Source organism: Prorops nasuta, unplaced genomic scaffold, assembly GCF_024137725.1.
Source record: "Prorops nasuta isolate Cenicafe-Biocafe unplaced genomic scaffold, Cenicafe_Pnas_1.2 PNAS00010, whole genome shotgun sequence".
NCBI classification, from domain to species: Eukaryota; Metazoa; Arthropoda; class Insecta; order Hymenoptera; family Bethylidae; genus Prorops; species Prorops nasuta.
In genome coordinates, this window is record NW_027116807.1 from 7,284,093 (window position 1) to 7,302,031 (window position 17,939).

Here is a 17,939-nt window from a genome sequence, read left to right on the forward strand (position 1 = left end):
GAATCTGCGAATTTCAGCAAAATCTGTATGTCATATGTACACATGCAAACGAAGCCAATAATGAAAAAATTTGTTCCTCCCGTTCAAGTACAAGTAATTCTCACAAATTCCTTTAATATCAAGGAAGAAAAATTGTTTCAATGAAGTAGTGTTCCGCTATCGACTGCGAGTACTGAAAACCTATATTCAATGTCGCGCAAACTGGATTTTCAGTATTCACAGTCAGTAGCGGAGTGTGCGAAGTACGGCTTGAAGTAGAGCGCATGAGTACGCAGAGTACTCAATTTTGACAATTAACGGAAAGGGGGTGACAAAGAGCAAATAAAGAGCACATAAAGATATCCTGTATAAAGATCGGAGTCGGTCATGGTAATAAATTATGAATTATCATGCCGCGTCGTTGTTCGCCCCCAGCGTTGCGATGAGCTAGTAGTCTACTTTACCACCAGGAATGAGTTATCATCACACACACACACTGAATGAAACGGAAATATCAAGAGTTTTGTGCATAAGATGGCGCCTCTTACGCCAGCAGCCATCTTGTACACCACATGACCTCGTTACCGTGTCCCGTGACCAGCTCACGTGAATTTTGACAAATTCAAACATTTTTTGGTGGAAAAAATGGATATTCTGGAGCAACACCTCGAGCAGCAAGATGTCAGGTAGTGTTTACATTACATATCGACCGGCAGATAGCCCCAACACCTATCTTTCCTGTTTCACCCGAGGTCTCCTCAAGGTCACCACGTAGTGCACAGTGCGCATTTACGAGGACGGCGACTGTGGAAGTAATAGGCATCTCGCAATTGTTAAAATAACCCTACCACCAATAAAAACATCGTTAATGGAATTTCTTTAAGATCAGACATTCTATTTGCAGCACGATCAATCCGAAAGTTGAGGGAGGTACGGGAATCGTCATCGAGGAGGCTGAAATCGTTGACTGCGATGGTAATACTTGCATAGAGTTGAACTTTATCCCATATTTACTAGTAATACAGTATCTTTGAAAGGAGTTTATAATTCAGTCCTTTGTTATTCCTTAAGGTGATACAGTAGGAGACGATGGAATGCGATACCAGGAGACCCTGGCGTACAGGGTTGTACAAGTGAATGGTACCACTGCGGGAAACGAAATAGAGCTGCCCTTATCTCAGCAAGGGAATAATACAGTTCAGGTCCTAACATCTCCTTTGAATGGCCAGTTTTATGTTATTGGAAACGCTAACGATGTATTCACAACGGCGCAGACCACCCGATCTCTTGTTCCAAGAACTACCACTCTTCAAATAGAGACACCTAGGAATTGTACAACAGGCCTAAAAAAGGTTGAGCTATCATTTACCTTTATGAAAGATTATAGTCATACAAATATTTCTTAAATTTCAGAGAGATGATAGAAGAAGAGCGACTCACAATGAAGTTGAGCGACGACGTAGGGATAAAATAAATAATTGGATTGCAAAGTTAGGAAAAATTATACCAGAGTGTAATTCCAGTCCCAATACAAATGGCAATGCTAGCAATTCAGAGGGGAAGGCAACTTATGAAACACAGGTATCACTGGAAAAAATTACTTTTTATAAGTCTGATAAACCATTAACAAAATTAAATTTTTATAGAGCAAAGGAGGGATATTGGCAAAAGCTTGTGAGTACATAGGTGAATTGCGAGCAGCAAACCAAGGCTTGGGGCAATGTTTACGCGATAATGAAAAATTAAGACAGGAAATTACAAGCTTAAAGCAAATGATCCAGCAATTGAAACGTGAGAATCTGCAATTAAGGACGCAGCTGGCTAATACGGGAGCGTGTTCCGATGTCGCTCATTTGAGTCCTTAAAATATGAATATCCAACTTATATACTGTTTCTGTACATAATATTGTAAGCATCTGAAAAGAACCTTTGCAGGTATCGCGACAGATTTTGTGTTATTAGAATTACGTTGTTATCTCGAAAATAATTTATCTTCTTGGCTAAATTGTAGTAATTGCACGTATAGCTAATGTTTTATATCTTAAACCTGAATATTATATTCTGTTTAGATTTTGATTTTATAGGAATATTAAAGTTTAATAAACCCTTTCGCTACGAGCGGTGACTATAGTCACCCAACACTTGACGCTCGCTAAGTACGAGCGGTGACTTACTGCGTAAGATACCGCGGTATTGAGCGTATCATGGGCGATTACAGTTGTTTCGTAAATGCACACTTTTGGCGCGACGGCTCAGTCAATAAGAGTGGCGCGCCGCAGAAAGCGTCCGTAGCGAAGGGGTTAAACCAAAAGAATATACAGATTAAATTTGTAATTCATCGCGAAATTGAAAGCAAGGAGACAACAAGGATAAAGATAATGACAATATCTCAATTATTATTAATGTAGAAAATATTAGAAATTGATGATAAGGGGAGAAAGTGTATGAAAACTTTCATGTAAAAATGTATAATTTTTGTTGTATAGAGTTTTGACCATGTTTGATAAGTCGCAATATCTGTCTCATTTTTAACAAGATCAAGAGCACCTTATTTATTTCTATATATTTTTTAAATTATATATTCTTTGGATTCCTTTTTAATTCGTATTAAACCAAGTTGATAGTTATGAGTGTATTATATTAATGCTAACTTGATTTGTTGAAACTGATATACAAGGAAACCTTGCAGCAGCATTACGTAGATATTGCAACAAAATCTTTCAAATTGTTAAATGTTTTTTATTTTTAATACAGTTTACACAGTTGTAGAATAGAAGAGTTGCAAAGCGAGTTTCGACTGAAGGTGTAAAGTAATTAAGCAATGCATAATCCTATATACATATATGTATATATATCTATGCATACAGATGTATGTTACGCATACACATGTAAACATAGCAATAACATATATTTTCCAATTGTAAGATTCTGTGAGTCAGGAAAGTGTCTATGGATCAACCAAGGAAATATATTTGACCTGTAATATACCGTTTATGTAAATATCGCGGGGTTATTGTTATATTATTATTATTATAATTATCATAGCATATGATTATTAAACCAAAATTCAAAAATTCATGGTCTGTTTCTTTAAATAAATTCCTCTTTAAGTGAACAACTTTTTTATTTTTTTTTTTACATATTATACAATGGAAATGATATTGAAGCAATCGGAATACAGAAGATTATGTGGATTTTTTTCGTTTTGTTCAAAGATCCTTATCCTTTATAGATCTATTTTATCTATTCGTTAGTAACACGCCGTTGGTTGAATCTACAACAACGATTTACATTTTTCATCATTCAACATTCCCATAATATACCTCTGTCCACGGCATAATACTTGTTTACAAATCCTTTTTCATGAATTCGGAAGCAAGGAACTATTATTGTTCCTTAAAAATAACATTTCGGTATTCCATAAATTTTAACAATAGCTACGATCAAAATGTAGACGAATGAATTTGTACAAATGAAAAGCTTTAATACTTTCATTACTTTATTGATTTCATTTATATATATGTATATACATATATAATTTTTATAGGCCTTAGTACGTAGGAAATAGATCTAAGACGTTATGTATTTGCAGTTTCCTTGCCTCCGATTCCAGCAGGTCAGGATCTCGCAATTTACGTGTACGATTAATAGATTTTTGTTTAATATTAACAATTCTTCGCACACGTTTACATGATACAATAATATTATATAATACATTAATCGTTTATTCCCCTCAAATTCTATTCCTGCAAAAAACTACGATTCTATGCAACCTTTATAAGCGAAGCTTCAGCTTCTCCGTTCAATGTACTGAACTTCATTATTATCGTGTTGATTTTTGTAGTTGAATAGAAAGCTTTAAAGATTTCTCTGTTCAATTATACATACATATATATTTTTTTTGTCTGCATAACAGACGCAATTTACATGTATACCCGAGTGCCTCTCAGATAAGAAAGCACCAAAACAATTAATTCTAGTTTTAAATGGCGCAAGAATAAGTTCTAACGTTCTCCGACATGTCTTTTGCTACTTACAGATTGTTCCATCTTTGCGTGCAAGATTTTCCAACAATGTGAAATATACGATTGAAATCTATGCTGAAACAATATTGAAGGATGTCCCAACTTCATTGGATAAAAAAATTTATAAGAGGCCCAGTGCTTTTTTTTCTTTTAATAAACGGATTTTAAAAATAACAAACACTGTCCTTATATACAATTTAAAGAAGCGTTTAAACTTAAGCAGGTAAAACTTAAAATTAGATGAGACATTCTAGATAGAGTGAGTTTTCTCTCACCCTCCCACATTTTTTAGCATGTCTAAAATGAATCAGGACATCCTTAAATCGCCAAGGGCCGTCATTCCTTACAACCAACTTATTTTTTCGATGATGTGAATAAATTAATCTTCCAAATTTCTGAACGCTTGCTGGATGTCTTCGTGAAGCTGATCGAAATCTGATCTAATCTTGGCTTCGCCGTCTTTAACAGGGTCCTAAGAAAAATAGATTTTTAGATAAGAATGAAATATGTAATAATGTAAATAGTAGTGTGAAAAATTTACCTTGAACTTCATGGAGCTTAGTTGATAAAGAATATTCCCCATACTGTCGCGAATTACGTTCCACGTAATCTTATTGTCTGATTGAGCTGTAGATTCTACAGCATGCCTAGCCATATCATAAAAGGCAATCATATTTCGCAACATTCCGACGGTTTTGTAGAATGGGCAAAAACGATCATATGGGGAGTAACTAGAGAAAAAAAAACAATTAAATTTACAAAAAGGACAACTAATTTGTACGGTTTAAATTTGAACTATTACAATTACCTGTTTTGTTGCAAAAAGTCATCTTTTAATAATTTGGCAACTTCCAAAGTTATCTTGTCTGTCTCGGCTAAGGAAGCTTTACCAACTAGCTGTACGATTTCAGACAAATCCTCTTCCTCTTGAAGAATCTCATTGACTTTTGTTCTTAATAAGACAAATTCGGGAAAGTTTTTGTCATAAAAATCGTCCAAGGCCCTTAAATATTTACTATAAGAAATGAGCCAGTTGATAGATGGGAAATGTTTCCGTTGCGCGAGCTTCTTGTCCAAACCCCAGAAGACTTGGACGATACCCAGAGTGGCACTGGTAACGGGATCGGAGAAGTCACCACCGGGAGGCGATACAGCTCCTACAATACTTACTGACCCCTCACGATCTGGATTACCCAAACATTTTACTCTAAAAAAATAGCAATATTATATTTTTATAAATGATAATTCAACTTATCGTTACCAAATTAACAAATGGAAAAACTGTTTACCTTCCAGCACGTTCGTAGAAGCTTGCAAGACGAGCACCGAGATAAGCAGGATAGCCGGAATCAGCAGGCATCTCAGCCAATCGACCTGATATTTCTCGAAGTGCCTCGGCCCAACGAGAAGTCGAGTCAGCCATCATTGAAACATTGTAGCCCATATCACGGAAGTATTCAGATAAAGTGATACCTAAGAAAGGAAAATAATTACTTTGATTTGTTCTAAATGTTTGTTACGTTTCTTAGTTTGTTTTATCCATATAGTTCACCTGTATAAATTGAAGCTTCACGAGCAGCGACAGGCATGTTGGAAGTATTTGCTACAAGAGCAGTACGCTTCATGATAGACTCGGTAATACCATCAATTTCCACGGTCAACTCAGGGAAATCACGAAGTACTTCAGACATTTCGTTTCCACGCTCTCCGCAACCGACGTAGATAATTACGTCCGAGTTGGAATACTTCGAAAGGGCCTGAGAAATTACAGTTTTTCCACAACCGAAAGCACCCGGAATGGCTGTAGTTCCACCTTGTACACACCTATAATAATAGTTAAATTTATCGTCTAATCGGGCTGTATTTTTCAATACTAATTAATATGTGCTTTGTTCATTTACGGGAAGAGAGAATCCAGAACACGCTGTCCAGTAAGCAATGGGTGATTGGCTGGTAATTTCTCGGTAACTGGTCTTGGCTGACGTACTGGCCATATCTATAAATAATGAATCATTAAAATAAAAGCATTAAGCAATTTTATTTCATTTCTTATAAAAATTGTTACCTGAAGCATAGTATATTTGTGTCTCTCTCCATCGAATTCTGTTTCCAAAACAACATCCTGTAAATAGGGAGGATATAATTATAATTGTGTAATATTTTTAATGATATTTGATTCCAGTTATAAAAAACTTACATCAACAGTATAATTGCCTGCTGGTGCCAAGTAGGTTACAGTACCCTTACTTTTAGGTGGTAAAAGCATTCTGTGCTTTACTAGTGTATTCTCATGCACAATTCCAAACAGATCCCCACCAGTGATATGGCTGCCGCTTTTAACATTAGATGGATTAAATTCCCAGGATGTTGTGCGAGATAAGCAAGGCACGTTAATACCCTTTGGAATATAAATCGAGCTAGTGAGCTCGTTAATGTCCTTAAGAGGACGCTGAATTCCATCAAATATGCTGCCAAGAATGCCAGGTCCCAATTCGACAGACAAAGGTTTGCCTGTTCTAAGCACTGGATCTCCAACAGTTACACCACTTGTTTCTTCATAAACCTATAATAAATAATTCAATGTATAGGTAAGTTATGAGTTTTCAAAAGGGATTGACTAATAATAACCAAAACTATATTATTACCTGAATTGTAGCCATATCTCCTTCTAAACGAATAATTTCTCCCACTAATTCATAGTAACCCACTCGTACTAGTTCGTACATAGCTGAGCCCGACATTTTTTCTGCTGTAACAACTAAAATAGAAAATAAAATATTACTTTAATAGTTAATTTTAAGAAATTATTGTATTGATATATGAATAAAAAAACATTCACTAACCAGGTCCAGAAACTGCATAAACGTATCCGAACTTTCCTTCTCTCTCCTCATTTTCAATTTTTGGCAAACCCCGGCCTGTCATTGTGAAATATTAACTGAAAATAAACATAAGATATATAAGCATAATTTTCTATGAAAATGATTTTGTACAGTATTGAAAAACCTTACTCCAATGATTTGATTAAGTTCATAAAAAAGAAAACAACAAAACAATAATGAAATCAGACAAGTGGGTGATTATTGCCAAACTGTGTATTCTAAACACTTAAAGCTTAGTGTGGAAAAGAAGTAAAGAAAAGTAAACTTGAGCGATCGCTGTATTATTAAATGAGTAGTGATAAAATATTGACACATTAAGAGAAAACCTGCTTTTCAGACCTCTTCAGGAAATTCACGTGAGTGCTCGTTTAAAAAGTAGGCGTAGCCCTCTTAAATTTGCTGTCTGCTACCAGGCAGTTGAGAAAGAAAAATGTATTTCCAAGATGAGGAGGGATGAGAAAGAAATCGCAATTGAATGCGATTACCAATCAATACAGTACCAAAGGGACGAAAATTATTGGCCGGACGGAGGAAATTCTACTAGCGAAGGAGTAGATTCGGCACATGACCAGCAAACAGGGCATGATCAATACTAAACGCGCCACAGGTTCGAATGTAAGTAGAAAAAATTGGCCGGCGGTTATTGAGAGGTCTAGTTAAACGGTTGTAGGTGAAAGACGGAAGTCTTTTGGAATATTTTTGGCGATAGATAATGGAAAACTTACGGATAATTCGTTGAAAAGAAGAGAATACACTTTGGTAAGTCAACGAGTCGAACCTGGACACTATCACAAGACAGGTCAGCTGACTGCTTGCTGCTCTGGCTGGTTGCTGGTTGGGGAATAAGGCGCCTTTTCATTATATCACACATACATATGTACACATCCGTCAATTCCTTCGGTACAGTCCGTACAGTTGGCTGATACTACGTCAACGTTTGTTTCCATCAAAGTGAGCTTTACGCGGCAATTTTTAAATCGCACAAAATGTTCCTGTCAATCTAATAATTTACTGAATATATTTGTTAGATTTTATTCCAGTTCTAAGCTATTATTTTACTAATTTCAGTTTTTTGACAACAAAGCTTATTCTCTATCATTTTAAATTTAACGTATCTATTAAATCTGCAATTTCATCGTAATTGTAATTTTACAATTGATGGTTTTCAGCAGTTGGCTCCAGTTTTCCCTTGTTAATTTTCTTGCATATAATCAAGTCGATAACATTCGAGAATACTTTGCCAGTATAGACCGACGCTTCATAGCATCTGAAATTGCAATCAATAGATACAGCCTGCCGTCCAGTCGGCGCCAAACCACGCATCAATCTTATCCCAAGTCTACGTGATCTTTTTCAAGTCAATAAATCCTTTCTCCTTTCTCCCTTTCATATAATTTATATAAAATTCTTAAAAAACTGTAAGAAACCAATTTTTTTTAATAAAAGTAAATTAGTCCCTCCACTAAACACATAAACTATTATAAAACAGTTTTCGAGTAGTAGTAGTATTTGTCAAAGGAGGTAAGGGCGTGAGGGAGATAATGGACAAAGTGGGCGAGAGGGTTGAAAGGTTACTGGGACTGGAACAGAGGGCGTTCAGGATGCGTTAACTCAGAAGAACATTGTACGAGTCACCCAATGTCGATCGATAATTCCAATTTTTTCATCAACAACTTTCATAAATTATACAAAACTTCCCCACTAAGATTGACAAAAAATTTTCCTTAACTTACAAATAAACGGAAGTATCACGAAGAAATGAGGTTAGGTTGATCTTTAACGAAGAATTTCGATACTAACTGGAGGAATTTTGAAAAGATAGAGAAGAGCATAATAACTGATCGATGATTGAAATTGATTTTGTTTTGGGAGAGACGCTTAGGGATGATTGGGAGGAGATGGGTGGCGATGGGTGGGGGTAAAAAAGGCGCATTACGGCCACTACGGCGTCTACCGTCTCCGGCCCCACCGCCACCGCCACTACTACGGTATTCGCCAGGCTGAGCAGACGGAACAGCAGGAGCAGAGCAGAGCACGAGTACGCCTGCTCGCCCGTCTGGCTGGCTGTGCCTTGTCCGCCGTGCCCAAGCAACAATTACGTTCGTAATTTTTCAAAAGTGATTACCGGTCTACTGGAACGTTGCTACAATCCAACGTTCGAAAATAATGGAATAACCACCCATTCGGTCCAGCAAGCTTATTCATCAGTGTTATCTTCGCTACTGTGTATACACCCAGACGACTTACCTCCAACCCCATCGTTATATCTATACAGCCCCGTACGTCGTATAGAGGCGCAATCGACTCAGCGATCCTTCACACGCGATACGCGCCAATTGTCACCGTTTAATCCCCCTCTCCATCCCTCTACCATTCAACATCATGTCTTCGCACGAATTTTTAACACTTTATCGCACGGATCACCAACGACTAAACGGATGTTCCGGTTAAGTATTCAGTATTGTATATCCTTTATAGACGTCACTGTACTCAGTAGAACGATTAAACGATTGTTATAAGGAAAATGTAGCTTTGGAACTGAGCCAATCTTTGTTTTTGTCCAAGGTCAAATAAATAATCGTTTTCTTGGAATTTTTCAGGAAGAACCGATTTCTTACTCGCTTAACAGATGGAACACTATGAATCGAGATAACGAAGAAGTGAGTTTTTCTGCAGAGAAAAAGACCGTTATTTTACCGGCTTTATTACACTTTATTCCATACTGGCATTGTTTTTAGCAGCGCGCAGTGCCCCAAACATTTTGCGGCGCATTACAGAAAGAGCCAAATTGCAAGTGTCTGGTGCTCTCGGTGTTAATTTATGGATGTCTCGCTGCAGTGACTTGGTGCAGGTGCGCCAACGTTACCAAGGTACTATTATTTTCAAGGTCACCCAAATTGATTGATTCAAGAGTGAAAAATGCTAACAGTCAGGGACGATATTTCAGATTGTCATCAATTTCTCCAAGTATCCTATTAAAAGCACGAAGCACGTGTCACCTTGCGACGATGGGTATATTTACATACCGGTAAGTCTGAGAAACGATCCTTCACAATGCATTCATGAAAATAAACAAAACAAAAAACTGTTGTAGTTCGCGTTCATGGGGATGCTGTACCTAGTATATTTGGTCGAGTGTTACCATTCGCCGATCAGGATTAATTTGCTGCACTCTGAGAGTCAAGACAGAGTACTGAGTAAACTGAACCAGTTGAGAGTGGCTCAACCGACGATCTGGTGGAAAGCTGTTTCTTACCACTACGTGAGGAGAAAGAGGCAGATAACGAGATACAGGAACGGTGACAATTACACGAGTACTCAAGTGTATTACGAGAGGGTAAATACCCACGCGGCTACGTCCTTCTATTACTACGATTACTGCGGTGTCAAGGACATTAGCAAAGAGCTCATACTCGATAAAAAAAGTGCTATTACCAAGATAATGCTGAGCAAAGGCTTTGCGTTTTCGAACATGAGGTCCGCTGCGGAATTCGAAGACACCAGATCGAGGTTCTTCGCTGAGCAGGTGGGTACAGTACTTAGGTGATAGTAGAACTGTGCTCATAGTGTTAAGTAGCTTCCTAGAACGTTCCTAGGACGTTCTAACGTGTCAGATAGAGTCCTGGAATGTTTTATCCATATGTACACCGACCACATTGATTGTGCTCTCTAAAAAATTGTTTATAGAGCTGTTTTTATCAATAGGATCTTTATATTAATATTCGAGAGTAAAATCAATGTTTACATAATATTATACGTGCATCAATAAAGTAACTAAGCCACACTGGTTTTGCCAATACCTTTTATCACTGATCAATAACAATATCCACACGCTTCAAATTAACGACAGTCATTGTTAACCTTGTAGGAGCTGAGAGACGATTACATGGAAATGCGAGAGGGCCTGGACCTTGGGAATTATATGCCAACGAGCTTGATCGCTGTCCTGGACAATCCGTGGTTCGCCAATCCTTACGTTTACTGGTGCCTCAGTGCTCTCCTCTTGAGCTGGCCATTGCGAGTCATAATAGAGTACAATACGCAGTACGCAGATTACCAAATAACAAAGCTCTTTGGAGTCAATTACGACACTCCAACGAGTGGTGAACCAATACACGCGTCCAACAGTCAACTCAGCCAGCCAGGATCCTACATGTTGGCGCCTAGCTACAGCGAGGCTTTGCTAATGGAGCCTCTAGCAGTTCGAAACGAAACCGAGGATATCTCAGGAATGGCACCAAGTTACTCCGAGGCATTGCTATGCCAACGTCTCGATTTGCAACCGTCGACCCAGTGCGATTGCAGCTGCCATGAAGTTGAGAGAGAACGTCAACCCTCTCTGAGCTCCCTCGAGACGAATGAATGCTGTGCCAACAGCTGCAGGAATTCCGTTGCCTCACCGGACCAACCAGAGGAACCTCTCTGCTCCAACGTACAGAGTATTAGAAATAGTCCAAAACACATCCCCAGGGACATGTCAGAGCCCAACTTGAGAACTTACTCTGACCTTGTGAATGCGACTGCAGAGTTCCTGAGGAACAATGGTAAAAGTCTGGAGAATATCTTGGAGAGCGACGAGGAGGTGGAGAGGTCGCCTAGGAGAAGGGGCACTGGTGCGATTCCTAAGAGGAGGCAAATTCGTAGAAACACAAAAATTCCAACTTCGAGGACCTATTTTTGCTTGAAGTCGATCCTTGGTCAGAATAAACGTCGTCGTTATACTCTGGTTACCACTAGAGAACTGGAAAACCTGGAGAACAGAGTTGGTGTTGATAATGCTCCTAGGAGGTTTTTACCAAACTCTGTGGAGAATAAAGATGACGAGGCTAGGTAATTTGGAGAACAGTTTTTTATTTTGTAATTGGAACTCCTTTTTATCACCGTTTTTTTCTTGGATAGGACTTTGATTTTCGCCAGTCCGATCCAGGAACGTTGTCCGGAGGATCCGTTTGGTGGGAAGAATATTGTACCTAGGAGGGGAGTCCCGAGTCAAGAAGATTCCTCAGGTGTTCCAGTGTTCAGTCGTTTAAGAAGATCCTTCGCCGAGAGAGAATCCTTCCCCCCTTACGATAGTCAAGGATCCAGCACGAAGATCGTCCTCAGGAGGAATACTGGGCAAAATGCACTAACCGTCCTCGACCATCGACCTAGGAGCTTACCCATCGTTTCCTCTTCTGGCAATGTTACTCTTCATGCTCCATCCACGTCACCCTCTACTTCCGAAAGAGGCAAGGTTAAACCTCAAGGTCAACCTGGTAGTTCCTCGGAGAATAACTGCAGGCGCACCAACCTGAACATGGAGACTTCCTTATAATAGGTTTACGAAACGGTGCTTCTCACTCTCCAGTTTGTTAAATCCTCGTTATGCTCGAGGACGACCAAGCAGCAGTTATTGCCAAAGACTACGAACGAGCAACGCTGAAGACTTTCAATGATTGTAAGATCGCCATACCGTCCGATCGACTCGAAATCGATGAATTCTTTTCTTATTCCACACTATGGTACTTAATTTCTCTGATCTTGCAAGTGCCCTTTGACGATGGTAATTCTTCAGGGTTTATATGCGTTATAGTATTCGTGTTTGATTAACGATGCGACACGGTCGTTTCGTTTCAGGTGTACGAGAAAACATCGAAAATTTCTATACAAAAGTGGAATAAAGAATAATCGTGATAATTGAATGTTGGAGCTTGACGTGGGTGATTTTTATCCAGGATTGGATATCATCGTTTTAGCGAGAAACGTTTGTCCTCGAAAGTTCACTTAATTGCCAACTGCCATAGCTGTATAATTGTAGATAATAGTATACATATATACGATATAATATTTAATCTTACAATATATAATAAATAATAATCATACGGTGAAATTTACGCTTTTTAAATGTTATTGATGGGTTCGGTATTTAATCGTTTTAAGCGTCTTAACGCTTTGACTGTTTGACCAGTTAACTGTATTGATGGAAAAAATAGGCAAGAATCGCTTTTTGACAGTCAAAGTGTCGGCATGACTGTATTCGTAGTCAATTCGGAAAAGAAACCATTGAATTTAATATAAATGGAGTGTTTCTATAAATTTATTGAGCCGCTCACTGTATAATATATATTATACTAGAAATAATTATTAATTGCCTATATATATATACATACATACATATATATATATATATTTATGTACAGCCTAGTTCCGCTGACGCTAGTTTTCCCTTTTGATCCACGTTGGAAAGAAATTTTGAAGTTATATACTATATTCCATTTACCAGCGTCACTTATTAATAGCTAATTAAACAATTAAATGTGCTTGCTGTGGTTAAAAGCTGGCAAGCTTCTTGTAATTTTAATAAAATACGAGCTTTTGAATAAATTCACAAATTGTAATAAATAATAATGGGGTACACGATATTGTTACATGAATAACGTCGTAAAACAGGGCTAAGAAGTTCGATTGGTGTCAATTTCAAGCGAAAGAAGACGTATGGTCCTTCAATTAATTAGCGCGCCTGATAAGCTGATAAACAGTGAGTCTAATTAAGCGGATGGGGCGTGGATAGAAATTCTCGGAGGACTAATTATTAGCGCGGCGTGGCTACGATAGGATAGGCGAATAGGGAAACTAGATCGATTCTTCTCATGGCCGTATTTTATACATAGCGTCCATCTAACTGTAAATCCACTCGAGACTCTGCAGCTTATTAAAAAGTAAAAGAAAAATGACACAAGAGGAATTGATGAAATTTTCAACAGTCCAACTTCTCTAGTCACATCCCTTGGCTCAGCGAGATATTCACAGTTAAAAAATACGACAAACCCCTATGATAAGGTTGCACCTTTAACTTTGCTACTGGATTATACATACATGTTATACATTATACTTGTATTAACAAAATCTGACTGTTCTCTTAATGTAGTAATAATGTAACGTTGTAAATTTTAAAACTTTATAACAAATGAGAGAATGCGCAAAGCTTTATTTTCAGCAGATGATGTTCGAATAATGCTCGTTGCTTGAAACTGAAGAGAACATTTGGCGTTTATGCACATTTTGCACAGATAGTTTGTACATCCTGCTTATTCGGTGAATCGACTTAATATGGGTGATAATTGTATACATACGTGAACAGTATTCGTAGACAATCCATTTATTATATGTAGCATAGTGTAAGTGTCGAAAGTTATCAATTGCCATTTGATCTTTTTTATCTAAAGAGAAAAGAAAAAAAAATGACTATGCGTTTATAACTCATGCCGTCTCAAGGAAGTGCTCTTCTAGTTTAAAAATATTTCTCACGAAAGCCCAATGATGATAGTACGGGTGGATTATTAATGATAATTATCTAGATTTAGGTATAAACGAAATTCTTCGGGGCGTGCAACATTACGTAGCTTCGAGTGATAAATCTATTTATTTCTATCCTCAAAACTACATTATTCGAGAAAAAGGTTCGTGGTCACTGCTTTTTATACGTCCTTCTTTTTCCAGTAAGTTTCATTATAAAGACGCAAATAGTTTTTCATGTATGTGTATATGTACATGTACTATCTATGTTATCGACCACAAGCAATTTTATATATAGAAACCCTAGTCGATAGATTGACTAGTCCGATAAAAAGCAAGATTGCATGGAAAGTGTTTTTTAATTCTGAAAGTCTTGCAAACAGCTTCACACTCCTTTCTTTACCCTAAGTGATATAAAAATATCTGCTGCAAAGAATCATCACAGGATTGATAGATTTTTGTACAAGATATTGTCTTTTTTTAACATAAGAATTTATTTTCATTTATTGCGCATTACATTTACCAAAAATTAATTGGAAAAAGTATAAGAAAAAACATTTCAGCACGTCTCAGAAACATTGATCAATCACTTAAATAATTGTTTTTTTATTGAACCCGGATAATTAGCACGCCTTGACTAAAAGAATTTCATCTTCAAAAAAACTAAGCCAAGAGATAATGCTTAAGCTTAATCTTGATAAAAGAAGAAAACTTTAATGAAAAATAAGCTTTAATACGATGATTAATATTAAGTTGGCATTGATTTTTGTCGCTGTAAAATATATACATATACAAACATACATATATATATATTATAATAAATATAAAAACGTGGAGAAGTAACGTTCGTTGAATTCCCTGCTGGTCCAACTTTACTCAACGACATTTTTTCAAATATCTTATCCAAGCTCACTTGTCTCTCCATTTTTGGCAGTAAAAGTGTAAGATGCTAATTTGATGCGTCACGTTAGTGATAACAGCCGCTTCTGAGAATGAACGATGAACAAGTAAATCACCTGAGTGTTATATTATTAAAGATAATTAAAATTGCACGCTGACTACACTCTACCAGTTTATATACTAGTAACTTTGATTTACTCGTCCGTCGTTTCTATTGGTGCTGATTATAATATAAACAACAACAACAATAATAATAATAATAGCAGTAGTCATAATTTTTCGTTTATCCGTGTCTTTTATAGCCGAGTCGGTAATAAAAAGTCTTTTATATTAATTCACATTAAAAAGTACAAGTAGACTGATACACAATTATACCAACGTCGAAAATTCTTAATCCAGAACAATCCAGAATAACACTTAAATTACAAACTAACTACATTTGGCCCACTTTGAAATATTAACATGAAAACGAATTATAAGGACATATTTCCAACTTGTGCTAAATCATTTTCTATATTTTACGAAACATAGTGTTATTACATCATTGTAAAATAAATAAAATTCATTCTTTGCGCGCTGTACCTTTCTCATTAAAATAAAGCACTGCTCTCATTCTCTCCTACTCCTTCTTTTTCTTTATATATATATTTTTTTTCTATTATTAGTAAGGATTGTTGAGACTAGTGCTCGTCAGCCGTACATCATCCATTATCGTGTGATTACAAATGGTATTAATAAAACTTATTCTTTCGTGTACCCGGGTCGTGTATAATATACTCGGTAATAAAGCGTTTTACTTCGCCAAAGAGAGTAAGAATTGTCGAATTTTAATAAATATACTCCCTGTAAAAGAAACACCACGTATTAACCAATTTCAAATATAATTAAAACCTTAATTATAGCTATAACAAACTCGAAATTTGTTACCTGTCCAGGATATTGGTGACTACCAGCGTATACCTCTAGTTGAGAGTCTCTCCTGTATATCTGAGAAAGAACAAAATTAATATTATTAATTTTTAGAATTCAAAATGGTTTTACATTATATTATAAATAAAATTTTAAGTACTGACGGGTACTATTACACTAGTAGAAGGTGCAGGAGGTTTCGTGTACTCAACCGGTACTGCACCATTAACCGCGCCGCTCTCCAGATCAACCCTAGCTTCGTACTCATCCTCATCTTCATCCTCGTCTTCTGACTCGCTAATGTGTACAGATACTTGATTAGTGTCCGGCTTAGACCACTCGAAAAAAACACCAAATCCAATATCATAGCCATCGGTGGCAAACTCCCAAAATAAACAGGATCCGTCCTCGTGTGTCGGAACCCTAACTGTAACCGTTTCTCCGTGACCAACTTTAATAACAGCGTCACCAGCTTCCTTTTTAATAGTCTCCTTAAATTCGTCTACTTCTTTAAATGTCCACATCTCGGGAAGAGCGATAGGTGGCCAGTCCTCCAAATCATCATCATCGTCCTCGTCATCATCATCGTCTTCATCGTTATTTAATCTTGTTTGCTCATTCGTAACGGTTTCATTTCCGTTTGATTCGTTACTAATAAAATTCTGAGAGTTTCTTTGTTTTTCTGACTTTTTGTCATCAATTACCAATTGATTCTGATGCAATTGTTGCATATACTGATGATAGTGTTCTTCTTGCAATTGCCTAATAAGAACACCTTGCTGTTCTGGATTTCCTGGATATTGCTGTTCAGCATAGGCTTTAAACTGGTAATAAGTTTGTTGATTCAACGCATCCTGAATTTGTCTCCTCTGAATTTCCTGCTTTATTCTTTCCTCTTCAGCTTTGTGACGGGCTTCCTCTATCTCTTTTAATCTTTTTTCTTCTTCTACCTTTTTCAATCTCTCCTCCTCCTTCAGTCGTATCTTTTCTTCCATATCTCTTTTTTGCGCCTCTACGACAGTTTTAAATAAGGGACACAATTTATCTAATAGAACTATAAATCCTTCCATTGCCTGCTCTTTAGTGATATCATCCAAGTTTTGCCACGCCAATCTCCTGTCTTTACCAATCACATCTAAAACACCTAGAGGAGGGGCATTCTTAGCTGTACACTTTCCATGGGTAGCTTGCTGAGTGAAGGCCACTAACTTTATTTTGTCTTCATACGAGAAATGCATTGCTTTTCCTTCTTTTTCTGCGAAATACAAGAAATTAAATATACATTGAAGCTTCTCTCTCAGACACAGCTTTGTTTATTATTAAATGAAAAGATTCAGTTAGTACCAAATTGACAAGTTGTCAAGAAATCTTACCTTTATAGAAATTAAGTGCGATTTTATACAAATCCCTAATTTCCAAACCCCAGAGAGAGTAGGTGCCTTCTTCGCTTTCCTTCTCTTGGTACGTTTCATTTTGCGTCGTATCATCCGTAGATATTTTAAGATTTTGCAATTTATCTTCGACAATTAAATTGTCATCGTGTACGTTCGCCATTTGTATATATATAGTTAGTAATATTAATAGCAAACGAACAAGCGAAGTTTTAGCTGGATGCAGCAATAGCTTGTCGCAAGTACACGTTAGCAATAAGTCGTCAGTTTCGCGAGAGGAGAGAAAGATCACAGAACTAAAAATTAAGCAATCACGTCAGAATAGAACAGCAGTAAAACAAGAAACGTATTGAATTGCAGAAGATTTATAAGATCTAATCTAAGTTAAAGGCAAAATTGGCCACCGCACAATATCTAGTAAAGCCATTTTAGCAATTTATTGACAGATGGCCGCCAGGTGTCGCTATCGTACCCGTACAAAACACGTTGCTGCACCGACATTTTTTATTTAAATTAATCTAATGGCTCTAATGCCTACACTGCCTACAGTCTAATTGTCTTTGGTTAAGTTAAACAAA

At 37.0% G+C, this 17,939-nt stretch overlaps 4 protein-coding genes across 6 annotated transcripts; 2 read left to right on the forward strand and 2 right to left on the reverse strand.

Moving 5' to 3' along the window:
• Positions 1-351: 351 nt before the first annotated feature.
• LOC136777086 (upstream stimulatory factor 1-like) lies at positions 352-3,057 on the forward strand. 2 transcript variants are annotated; one of them, XM_066733150.1, is made up of 5 exons: positions 352-665; positions 884-954; positions 1,051-1,331; positions 1,393-1,560; positions 1,626-3,057. In XM_066733150.1, the coding sequence occupies exons 1-5, from the start codon at positions 625-627 to the stop codon at positions 1,842-1,844; spliced, it is 780 nt and encodes a 259-aa protein (XP_066589247.1). In that variant the 5' UTR covers positions 352-624; the 3' UTR covers positions 1,845-3,057. The 2 variants fall into 2 exon arrangements, with proteins under 2 accessions (XP_066589247.1, XP_066589248.1); XM_066733151.1 differs by having other exon boundaries at positions 515-791.
• A 27-nt stretch (positions 3,058-3,084) lies between these two features.
• LOC136777082 (V-type proton ATPase catalytic subunit A) lies at positions 3,085-7,717 on the reverse strand. 2 transcript variants are annotated; one of them, XM_066733145.1, is made up of 11 exons: positions 7,612-7,717; positions 6,848-6,942; positions 6,650-6,762; positions 6,202-6,567; positions 6,070-6,126; positions 5,906-6,000; positions 5,557-5,828; positions 5,294-5,477; positions 4,813-5,211; positions 4,546-4,735; positions 3,085-4,476 (listed from the first exon to the last, which is right to left on the reverse strand). In XM_066733145.1, exons 2-11 carry the CDS (start codon positions 6,927-6,929, stop codon positions 4,384-4,386), a joined length of 1,851 nt encoding a protein of 616 aa, XP_066589242.1. In that variant the 5' UTR covers positions 6,930-6,942; positions 7,612-7,717; the 3' UTR covers positions 3,085-4,383. The 2 variants fall into 2 exon arrangements, with proteins under 2 accessions (XP_066589242.1, XP_066589243.1); XM_066733146.1 differs by lacking the exon at positions 7,612-7,717 and adding an exon at positions 7,226-7,446.
• A 929-nt stretch (positions 7,718-8,646) lies between these two features.
• Positions 8,647-13,757, forward strand: LOC136777080 (transmembrane protein 151B-like). Its single transcript, XM_066733143.1, has 7 exons — positions 8,647-9,332; positions 9,487-9,546; positions 9,625-9,756; positions 9,834-9,914; positions 9,981-10,412; positions 10,755-11,716; positions 11,786-13,757. The coding sequence occupies exons 2-7, from the start codon at positions 9,526-9,528 to the stop codon at positions 12,198-12,200; spliced, it is 2,043 nt and encodes a 680-aa protein (XP_066589240.1). The 5' UTR covers positions 8,647-9,332; positions 9,487-9,525; the 3' UTR covers positions 12,201-13,757.
• Positions 13,758-13,941: 184 nt separating this feature from the next.
• Positions 13,942-17,811, reverse strand: LOC136777084 (Golgi resident protein GCP60). The gene is made up of 4 exons (XM_066733147.1): positions 17,344-17,811; positions 16,135-17,225; positions 15,989-16,048; positions 13,942-15,904 (listed from the first exon to the last, which is right to left on the reverse strand). The coding sequence occupies exons 1-4, from the start codon at positions 17,522-17,524 to the stop codon at positions 15,803-15,805; spliced, it is 1,434 nt and encodes a 477-aa protein (XP_066589244.1). The 5' UTR covers positions 17,525-17,811; the 3' UTR covers positions 13,942-15,802.
• Between the last annotated feature and the right edge of the window lie 128 nt (positions 17,812-17,939).